This window comes from Myotis brandtii, unplaced genomic scaffold (genome assembly GCF_000412655.1).
Source record: "Myotis brandtii unplaced genomic scaffold, ASM41265v1 scaffold74, whole genome shotgun sequence".
NCBI lineage: Eukaryota > Metazoa > Chordata > Mammalia > Chiroptera > Vespertilionidae > Myotis > Myotis brandtii.
Genome location: NW_005370944.1, coordinates 3,877,076 through 3,888,230, shown reverse-complemented (window position 1 = coordinate 3,888,230; position 11,155 = coordinate 3,877,076). Strand labels below are relative to the sequence as shown.

Genomic DNA, 11,155 nt, shown 5'->3' with positions numbered 1-11,155 from the left:
CCAGTGGCTCAGCCTCCCCAATTACCTGAGGTGGACACTCTTGGTGCACCTCTTTGTGAGTCTTTTTGTAGTTAAGCCTTGATTGTTGTAGTTAACACTGGGAGGGAATGACCTCCAGGCCAATTGGCTGTGAGAATCAGCTGTGTCTACAGTGGGAGAACTTCTGTGCTGGAGACACCCCTCCAGGGCAAGACTTGCTTCAATGGGGCTTTGGTGCTCACTGGGTCTGCCCCCTAAGTGTGTCCTTTAAGGGTCCGAGAAGCTGAAAACTGGGTGGTCCCACTCTGACCACTGGGGACACTCGCTCCTGGGTCTCTAGGGAGGTGCTAATCTAGCCTTTTCCTGAGGCTACCCAGCAAAAGCCTCCATGCAGGGCTTGGGCAGGGCGGGTCCCACGGGATCAACAGGGCGGAGCGAGCAGTTATGGCTGCTCTCAGTCCTGCCCTCAGAGGCTCTGCTTCTCAGTGTCCCGGTAATCGCTGTAAGCACCTTCGAGAGAAAGCTGCCCTTGAGTTCCGACCGATGCCAGACAGTCCCGCTTCTCCCGTATGAGTCTGGGTTCCCAAAGACTCGCCTGGAACTGGAGCTCAGAGCCTGAGACTCCCTCCCGATTGAAAAAGACAACCGCGCCCTCAGCCGCCAGCCCGCTCCGAGTGCGCCTCTGTACCTTAGTATTTTACTTCCGCACCGCACCTCCTCTGAGTCTCGGTATGCTTTTCTCTTTCCTTCTAGTTGTAGAGTTTCCACTCAGCCAGCCTTCCTGTGGTTCTGGATGATGTCCGTTCCGTCTTTTAGTTGTATTTTTGAAGTGGTTGTGCGAGGCAGCAAACTCCGGTGTTTACCTATGCTGCCATCTTGGTTTCTCCAATCTGACTTCTATGGCTGTTTTAGAGATGGCCCTTATAATATAAATCCTGTCCCATTCCAATCCTGTTGCACACTGTCCTGTCCATACTCCCCCAGTGATCTTCAGACAGTTGTCAAGACCAGACCCTAAGAACATGATGGCTAGAATAATCCCTGGATGTTTTGTGTCTGGAGTATATACTTATTCCAAGTCTCTAAACAGGACTGAATAGATGGAGTTTACCATCTCCTTTCTCACTGGTCTTCATTTTCCAGCCCGCTCCGAGTGCGCCTCTGTACCTTAGTATTTTACTTCCGCACCGCACCTCCTCTGAGTCTCGGTATGCTTTTCTCTTTCCTTCTAGTTGTAGAGTTTCCACTCAGCCAGCCTTCCTGTGGTTCTGGATGATGTCCGTTCCGTCTTTTAGTTGTATTTTTGAAGTGGTTGTGCGAGGCAGCAAACTCCGGTGTTTACCTATGCTGCCATCTTGGTTTCTCCAATCTGACTTCTATGGCTGTTTTAGAGATGGCCCTTATAATATAAATCCTGTCCCATTCCAATCCTGTTGCACACTGTCCTGTCCATACTCCCCCAGTGATCTTCAGACAGTTGTCAAGACCAGACCCTAAGAACATGATGGCTAGAATAATCCCTGGATGTTTTGTGTCTGGAGTATATACTTATTCCAAGTCTCTAAACAGGACTGAATAGATGGGAGTTTACCATCTCCTTTCTCACTGGTCTTCATTTTAATGTGCATACTCTAGCCAAGTCATTGGAGGCTCTGCTAGTCAAAGGGATGCTCTCTATACTGCTCCCAGAAGGCACCCAATGCTGTTGGCTTAGAATCCTACCCTGAGAAAGAACAAAGCAGAGCAGAATAGGGTGGAAGGAGACACACAATAAGATAAAGTTGACCAAATTCTAGAGTAACTACAGTTATTTGGACACTTGCATACATTCCACCCACTGTTATATAGGCTCAAATATCTATGGGGCCCTCACAGAGTCAGTCATTCAAGCAAAGCCTACCCTATCAGTCTAATATAATGGTTAGAATACTGTCCCAAAAGTTAGGAGATCTGGATTTCTGTCTTATCTCTGCTACTCAGCTGTGTGACTCCAAAGTCACTTAATATCTCCAAGTTTCAGCTCTCTTATCTAAAAACGGGGATTGGACAAAATGACCTACAGCTCTAATACCAAAATCCTATGGTATTTTGTATCTATAGTTAATTGACCTTTTTGAGAAGGATGGTATCATATGATGTTTTTAAGTAATTGGTAAAGTAATGAAGAAAGAGAAGAAGTCGGTAAAGACACCTGGCTCCATCTGATAACTAATGGCTTTCAGGCACTTAATGGTGTGCAAAGGCCAATGACAGAGGGAGAGAATAGGGAGAAAATAGATAGGAAGAAAGAATCTTGTGGGCACTGAGAACCAGGAGAATTTCACTATTTGGAAAATAATAAGAGATTAATTAGAGGCAAGCTCAGGCTGTGATAAAGATAAAAATTGAGGAACCTAGACAAAGAAGCCAAAAAGACTACCCCAACCCCACCCTACTTTAGACACCAGGCACACAGAATGAGATCCATGTATACATTTAACAAATATTTATTGGGCACTTACCCTGTGTGGATTAATACTAATATTTGGTTCATGACACACTATCATATATTTAACTAGAGGCCCGGGGAGAGAGGGGTTCCTCTGCTGGGCCTGCACCCTCTCGCAGTCTGGGACTCCTTGGGAGATGTCCGCCTGCCAGGGAGCAGCCTAAGCTGGCAGTCGGACATCCCCCGAGGGATCCTTAGCACTGCTGCAGAGGCAGGAGGGGCTCCCACCACTGCCGCTGTGTTCACCAGCTGTGAGCCCAGCTTCTGGCTGAGCAGCACTCCCCCTGTGGGAGCACACTGACCACCAGGGGGCAGCTCCTGCATTGAGCATCTGCCCCCTGGTGGTCAGTGTATGTCATAGCGACTGGTCGTTCCACCGTTCGGTTGATTTGCATATTAGCTTTTTATTATATAGGACAGGACAATAAATATCTTCAGATCCAACCTAAGAACTAAATCCAAGACCTAAAACATTACCGATGACTTACATCTATGTGCTGCTATCCTAACCCAACTACCTGCATCCCCTTTGGGAGGTAACCACCATCCTGAAATTTCTTTAGTTTTATCACACACAGAAACATACATACACATGCCTAATGTTTAATTTCATTTGCTTTTGAACAACATTTAAAAAAAGGTAGCATAGACTAGTCTTTTGAGCTTGCCTTTCCCCCCTCAACTTATTACTAAGATTTTTCCATGATGTTGAATGCCACTGTTCATTCATTTTCATTGCTAAATAATCAATCGTAAGAATGTATTAAAACATATCCTGATTTGGGTTGTTTCCAAGATTTGCTGTTGCAAACAGTATTGCTTTGAACATTTTTGTACAATCTTTGGGTGCACATATACAGGAATGAAAATGCTGGGTCAATTGGATAAAATTTCTCAGCTTTATATTATCACCAAATTTAACACCAAAGAGTCATACTAATTTATATCCCCATAAGCAATAAAAGAAATCTTAATGACCTATAACTCTGGTACAATCAGAGGTATTATCAGATTTCTTAATTTTTGCTAATCCATTTGGGTGCTAAAATGGTAAGTCATTTTGGTCTTGATTTTACTTACTTAATAGTGGCTGAGCAGCTTTTCACATTTTTTGGTCATTTCTTCAGTGACATACCTGTTCATGTCATCTGCTTATTTTTTAAATCATTTTCATTTTCAATTACAGTTGACATTCATCTTTAGTTTCAGGTGTTCACCCCAGTGACCAGACATTACATAACTTAATAAGTGATCATCCCAATAAATCCTACACCCATCCAGCACCACACCTAGTTATTAGATTACTGACTATACTAGAGGTCCGGTGCATGAAAATTTGTGCACTGGTGGGTGGGTGGGGGTCCATCAGCCTGGCCTGCCCCCTCTCACAGTCCAGGAGCCCTCAGGGATGTCCTACTGATGGCGGGAGGCAACCGGACCAATCAGGGGAAGGTGCCGCCCCCATCCCCCTGCCACGGCTGCCAGCCCTCCTTGGCCCTCGCAGCCACTGCGGCTTTGTCTGGAAGGACGTTGGGTCTATTTGGTCTAATTAGCATATTACCCTTTTATTAGTATAGATTCCCTAAGCTGTACTTTACATCCTCACCTTTTTTGCCCATCTCCCAAACCCTCCTCCCATCTGGCAACCAACAGAAAGTTCTCTGTATCTATGAGTCTGTTCTATTCTGCTTGTTCATTTTGTTTGTAGTTTCAATTCTTGATAGATATGTATTTATCACCATTTTATTGTTCATATTTTTATCTTTTTTCTTCTTCTTAAAGAAGACTCTTTAACATTTCATGTAATACTGGTTTGGTGGTGATGAACACCTTTAGTTTTTCTTGGCTGGTAGCTCTTTATATGTCCATCAATTCTAAATGATAGCTTTACAGGATAAAGTAATGTTGGTTGTAGGTCCTTGCTTTTCATCACTTTGAATATTTCTTGCCACTCCCTTTTAGCCTGCAAAGTTTCTTTCTTTTTTAAAAATGTTTTCTTTTAAAAAAAATATATCTTTATTGATTTGAGAGAGGGAGAGGGAAAAAGAGAAACCAATGAAAGAAACATCAATTGGCTTCCTCCTGCACACCTCCTACTGGGGATTGAGCCTGTAACCTGGGCATGTGCTCTGACCAGGAATTGAACCATAGGTCAATGCTCAACCACTAAGCCATGCCGGCTGGGCTGCAAAGTTTCTTTTGAGAAACCAGCTGACAGTCAGTCTTATGGGCGCTCCCTTGTAGGTAACTAACTGCTTTTCTCTTACTGCTTTTAAAATTGTTTGTCTTTAACCTTTTGCATTTTAATTATGATGTGTCTTGGTGTGGATCTCTTTGGATTCATTTTCTTTGGAACTCTGCAATCCCTGGACTTCTATGTCTGTTTCCTTCACCAATTTAGGTAAGTTTTCTGTAATTATTTTTTCAAATAGGTTTTCAATTTCTTGCTCTTTCTCTTCTCCTTCCAGCACCCCCATGATGCGAATGTTGGTATGCTTGGATTTGTCCCAGAGGCTCCTTACACTACCCTCATTTTGGGGGGTGGGGGGGTCTTTTTTCTTGTTGTTCTGATTTTTTTTTTTTTTTGCTTCCTTATATTCCAAGTCAATTTGATTCTTGGCTTCACCTATTCTACTGGTGATTCCCTGTAAATTATTCATTTCAATTAGTTGTGTTTTTTATTTTTAAATAAAAACAGGTTCTCACTAAGTTTCCTGACATCCTTATAACCAGTGTTTTGAACTCTGAATCTAGTTGATTGCTTGTCTCCATTTTGTTTATTTTTTTCTGGAGTTTTGTTCCATTCTTTCATGTGGGATGTTTGTCTCCTCATTTTGGTCACCTCCTTGTGCTTGTTTCTGTGTATTAGGTAGAGCTGCTATGTCTCCAAGGCATAGTAGCGTGGCCTAATGTAGTTGGTGACCTGTGGGGTCCAGCAGCACAGACTTTCTGATCACCCAAGTTTGGCACTACAGGTGTACCCCCCATGTGGGCTGTACACCCTTCTGTTGTAATTGAGTCTTGATTGCTGTTGGCATGTCAATTAAAAGGATTTACTCAGGTTGATCAGCTGACCACCAACTTCCGATCACCTTGGTAGGTCAGCTGTGCCGGGGCCCACCACACAGTGCAAGACTTGCTTCAGCAGGGCTCTGGTACCCACTGATTCCACCACTTCAGTGTATCACTTGTGGAGGTGGCTGGGTGGTGGTGCTTCAATGTTGCCTGAAGCTATCACTGGGTGCACTGGCTTTGGGATCTCCTAGGAGTTGCAGGCCAGTGTCAGCCATTGCCTGTGTTCTGCCGAGGGCCACCAGGCATAAGCTACAAAGTGACCTGCAGATGGCCGTCTCTTGTGCTGGGCTTAGAGGTGCTCAGGCAAGGCTGGCTACTGTTAGTACTGGGCCTAGGGCCACTTAACGAGAAATAAAGGGCTTGCTGATGCCAGAAGCTGCTTATTTGAAAGATTTTAGGAAAATCTGAAGCACCAGTCAAGACAGGCTATTCCTATGGTAAAGCCACTGGAAACAGCTTGGGTGGGCCAAAAAATTGGGTGGTAAGGGCCTCAGGGAATCACCAGGGTGGGCAAACAGTGTAAGCTAGGTTGATGGAATTTCAGATATGGCACCTCTCTGATAGCTCTGTGGGGGAAAGGCTCATCAAAGGATGAATGGCTTCTGCCAGCACTTCTGTCTAGGAGAGAGCTGTCCCTCCAGCTCTCACCTAGATGCCAAACAATGCAGTTTCTCCTCGTATGTCTCTGGTGCCTTTCAAGCTGCTCCCCCATGCTGGAGCTCAGAAAGAGTGAGTCCTAGTAAGTCCATGTGTAGGCCCTTTAAGAGAAACTCCCTGGCACTCCAGCAGTGTCAGCCTTCCTCAGCCTCAAGCCATATTCATTTTTACAGCTAGAAGTTACTGGGACTTCTCTTGCTGGCACTGAAACCCTCAGTGGGGAGGTCTGGTGTGGGACTGGGGCCCCCTACTCCTCAGGGGAGGCCTACACCGCCGAGATCTCTCCTGATTTTTATGCACCACACGAGTGTGGGACCAGCACTTCCAGGTCTCTGCCCTACCAGTCTTAATGTGGCTTCTCCAATTTCATAGTTGTAAGACTTCCATTCAGCTCGATTACAGGTGGTTCTGAATGATGGTTGCTCTGTACTTTAGTTACAATTTTGACGTGGTTATGGGAGAAGGTGAGTACATTTACCTACATGGCCATCTTGACCAGTAATCTTTTTCTCATTTGCCAATTTTTATATTGGGTTGTCTTTTTCTTATTTATCTGTAAGAATTTTTAAAAAATTCTCACCCAAGGATATGTTTTTGATTTTTAGAGAGGGAGGGAGAGGAGAGATTAAGGGAGGGTGTGAAGGATAGGGAGAGAGGGGGAGAAAGAGAAACATTGATTGGTTGCTTCCTGTACTTGCCTTGACCTTGGATTGAACCCACAACTTTTTGGTGCACAGGACGATGGTCTAAAACTGAGCTACCCAGCCAGGGCAATTTCTAAGGATTTTTAAAATATATCTTTATTACTAATCTTTTGTGGTTATGTGTATTATAAATGTCTTCTCCTGGTTTGTAGCTTGTCTTTTCTCTTTCAAACTTAAATAATATAAGTTCTTTTTAAAATATATCTTTATTGATCTCAGAGAGGAAGGGAGTGGAGAGAGAGATAGAAACATCAATGATTAGAGACAATCATTGATCGGCTACCTCCTGCATGCCCCCTACTGGGATCAAACCCGCAACCTGGGCATGTGCCCTTGACCAGAATTGAACCCAGGACCCTTCGGTCCACAGGCCAATGCTCTGTCCACTGAGCCAAACTGGCTAGGGCATCTTTTCACTTTCTTAAGATGTCTTCTGATAAACAGAAGTTATTAGTTTTGATAAAATCAAATTTACCAATCTTTTATGACTTATGAATTCATGTTTTCATTCTCTGGATGATTCTGTGTAAAATTGTGAAATAATTTGTTCCTTGAAAGTTTAGCCTGACTTGAAAACTATCTGAGCCAAGTAGGATTTTTGGGTTTTGTGTGCATATGTGTGTATGTGTAGGGGGGCGGTGTGGAGTGTGGTGTAAAATTTTAAACTACCATTCAATGTCTTTTATAGTTTTAAGACTATTTAGGCTTTCTATTTCTTCTTGAATCATTTTTTTAGTTATATTTTTCTAAGAATTTATCCATTTTGTCAAAGTTTTCAAAGTACTGACATAAAGTTGACAAAATTGTCCCATTAGCTTCTTAAATTTTGCTACATCTGTAGTTATGTTCCCTTTTCCAGGTATCTGTGCTCTTTTTCTTCAATCTAACCAGCTGTATCTGTTTTTTGTTTGTTTTTTAGTTCTTAAAAAGAATCAACTTTTGCTTTTTTGGTTCTATCTGTTGTACCTATTTTTATTTGGTTGATTTCAGTTCTTACCTATATTATCTCTTTTTTTTCTACTTTTTTAGTTTATTATGTTGTTAGAGACTATTCTAGTTCTGCACCTATGGGGCTAAGTTTCTAATCTTTATACAGTTATAATTACTGGAGGACACTAAATGATAATCTATAAAGACTCTAGCACTTGCCCTAACCAATTTGGCTCAGTGGATAGAGTGTCAGCCTGCGGACTGAAAGGTTCCAGGTTCAATTCCGGTCAAGGCATGTACCTTGGTTGCGGGCACATCCCCAGTAGGGAGTGTGCAGGAGGCAGGTGGTCGATGTTTCTCTCTCATCGATATTTCTAACTCTCTATCCCTCTCCCTTCCTCTCTGTAAAAAATCAATAAAATATATATATTAAAGACTCTAGCACTGTCTCCTTCATATGGTATACATGCAACTACATGGTGGCTCTCTTTTATACAGAACAAGAACAAAAGAAAACAGAAAAGGAATGAAGACATGAACCTGGAACACTGAGTTTTAAGTCAGAATCATTTTCTGAGCAGGACAAAACTAGACTCATCTCCTAATCAGATTCTGGACCTCACTCATGCCTTATCTTTGGAATGAAATGCTTTCTCTTGCATTCAATGTGACTGATAGTATAATGTGTAATTATACATAGTTGAAAAGAGAGTTGACAGGGAGAAGAACAGTGTTTCCAGAAATGTAAGCCAACAGAAGGGACTCAAGCCTTCAAGTGTATTTATAGGTAAACACACATGCACATGTGTACATACACAATTTATAATGACGGGCTATTGCTAACACCAAAAATGTTGTCTACCAAAAGCCTAGTTTCATTTCCCAGTTCCCACTGCCAAGCCTCTATAATGAATAAAACTATCCCCATGGAAAAAAGGAAGAATCCAAATTTCTAATGAGAGAAAACTGAGAAAGACAGTTTGTATCCACGACTGAGAAAAGAGCTGACATAGACCAAGTATCCATGGTAGAAGAGGAGGAGAGCATAGATGGTATATTCACAAAATGGATGCAGTATAAATAGAGTCAAGGTGGCCAGAAAGTATTTCTTACCTGAGTATCCAAAGGAAATACTGGAGATGGGGCTCAGGTAGATGCCTTTGCCATAGGCTGCTCCATGCAGCTTGCAGGGAAACACCAGGATGAGCAATATGAGCCTGGGCCCTCCCATGACTGTATATTAGGGAGCCACGAGGCTTAGCCAGCCCTCTCTTCCCTCCATTATCACTCATTCAGATGGCTCTAGGCACCTACTCGTAAAATGCCGATTGGCTGAACATCGGTTGCAAGTTAACCCCTTTGTCTATGAAATAATAAATATTGAAGCCTTGGAGTGAGGAATAGCACAGCCACTGAGTCAGTCCCTTGGAATCCATGTTCCTGTCCCCAGGTGTCGGTATATATGAGATTCCAAAAAAAAAGAACTACAGAACAGATAGCCAGGAAGAGGAACAATGACTGTTCCTTGGGGTCTCTCAGGGCAAAGAAATAAGTCTCCTATTGATACCGTTCTAATAACCAGGTTATTATTTAACAGAAAAGGAGTAAAGGGAAGACTAGGTAATATAGGCATGCCATTTACACAGCTTTGCTAATTTAACACTCTCCAAGTCTGTTCCCCATAGAGAGATGTGGGAAGGGAGTGAACAAAGGCAGTTTGGACTAATGCGCAGTAAGGTCTGAGTGATGTGGAAGATGCCTACCTGTCTGTCAGTCACACCTGGGAGTGAATCAGTGGCCAGAATGCGTGTGGCCACTGCAGCACTATACCTGAATATTTAAGCTTCTGAACAAAGGAGCCTCTCTCTCTCACGCAGCTGGGCTCCTGGCTATCCTGTTGCAGGGGCAAGCTACCCTGCACCCACACAATGGATTAATGGACTGAATCTGGACTAAATGCACTGGACCCAGCTTCAACATGGAACAGTCACTTTGGACACTGGCCCTCCTTTTGGCTCTACTGGAACCCCAGCTGCACTCTTTCAGGACTGGTTTAAGGAGCATAGGACTTTGGAACCTGAGGAATGTAACTCCCACCAATAAAGCCTTTTACCACATCTCATTCTCCCATGGAGGCTTCTGAAAATGCTTATTTCAGTGGTACCTTAAGAGCCATCCCACTCCCATGAGCATAGGAGAAATTTAATTCTCTGGTGATACTATATAACTCTGAATGAACAGTCACATATATTGAAAAGTTCTAATAGGGTAATTCATCTAATGGCTGCAATCAGCAATTCATACTCCTGCCTACAGCTACATTCCCATTCCCCAAATCACCGAAAAACATAGGAGGTAAAATATATAAAAGCTACATTCATTCTATACATACACTTCCAACTTCCTCCCTAGGGAAGCCACACACAGACTAGATTTAAGGATGCTGAGGCAAAAACAGCTGAGTACTCCAGGGCAGACTCTCCCAAAACTGAGTGGGGCAGAAAACGGGGTGGAGAAAAAGAAAAAAGGGGCACAGCCTCACCTGCAGTTTGGTGTAGGATGCATTCACCAGCCCATTGCGCAGGATCGAATGCCAGTTCTCAATGTGGGACCCACTGTAAGGCAGGGTAGAATGTATGTCTCTTCACAGTATGAGGTTCCCAGGAGCACTTTCAAGAATGCCATTCCCACCCATTCTCACCCACACAGGACATGAAGATGGACACATATACTTAGTGATGGGCATGCATATGGACATAGTCACAGGCATGCAGATGTATGTGTGACTAACCTCTTATATCTTAATTTCCAGTCCCATCATCTCTTCCATGCTTTAGCTAGGCCCATTCTAAACCCTCAACTGCTGATTCAGCATTTTCATTGGCCTATTCCCCTATATTTCAAATTGAATTCTTCTCAAACCCAACAAACTTATCACTGAATGCAAATATGGCTTCCAGTCCTGAATTCAGGTGTACTTTGGGAAAATGGTACCACCACTCCCTTTGCATTACCCTTAATATGGCTCTTTCTTTCTCTCTTTTCTCCCACAATTATGCATCAATTGATTTCCTCAAAGTAGTTTTCAAATCTAATCCCTCTAATCTGTTTCTTCAACCATCCTTTTATGTGCAAATGCCATTTCTCCTCAACTACATCATAAGTAGCTTGAGAGTAAAGACCATATCATATGCTATCTTTTTATCTTCTACAGCAAGAATGTCAAACTCAAAGGCTAACACGGGCCAAATAAACAAGGTTTAAGTTTATGTGGGCCGCAAAAAACAAAAGCTTCAATTTTCATAGAAACATGTTTATTTTG

General features: G+C 42.9%; 1 protein-coding gene across 8 annotated transcripts in view; it reads right to left on the bottom strand.

The window, feature by feature from the left end:
• Positions 1-11,155, bottom strand: part of PARP6 (poly (ADP-ribose) polymerase family, member 6) — a 42,286-nt gene that overhangs the window by 4,402 nt on the left and 26,729 nt on the right. For 6 of the 8 annotated variants that reach the window (XM_005882815.2, XM_005882814.2, XM_005882810.2 and 3 more), the window contains 2 exons: positions 10,376-10,448; positions 8,947-9,016 (listed from right to left, as the gene is read on the bottom strand). In XM_005882815.2, coding sequence (XP_005882877.1) covers positions 8,947-9,016; positions 10,376-10,448 — 143 coding nt within the window. The remainder of the gene's footprint in view (positions 1-8,946; positions 9,017-10,375; positions 10,449-11,155) is intronic. The other 2 variants (XR_001359905.1, XR_001359907.1) reach the window with 1 other exon arrangement.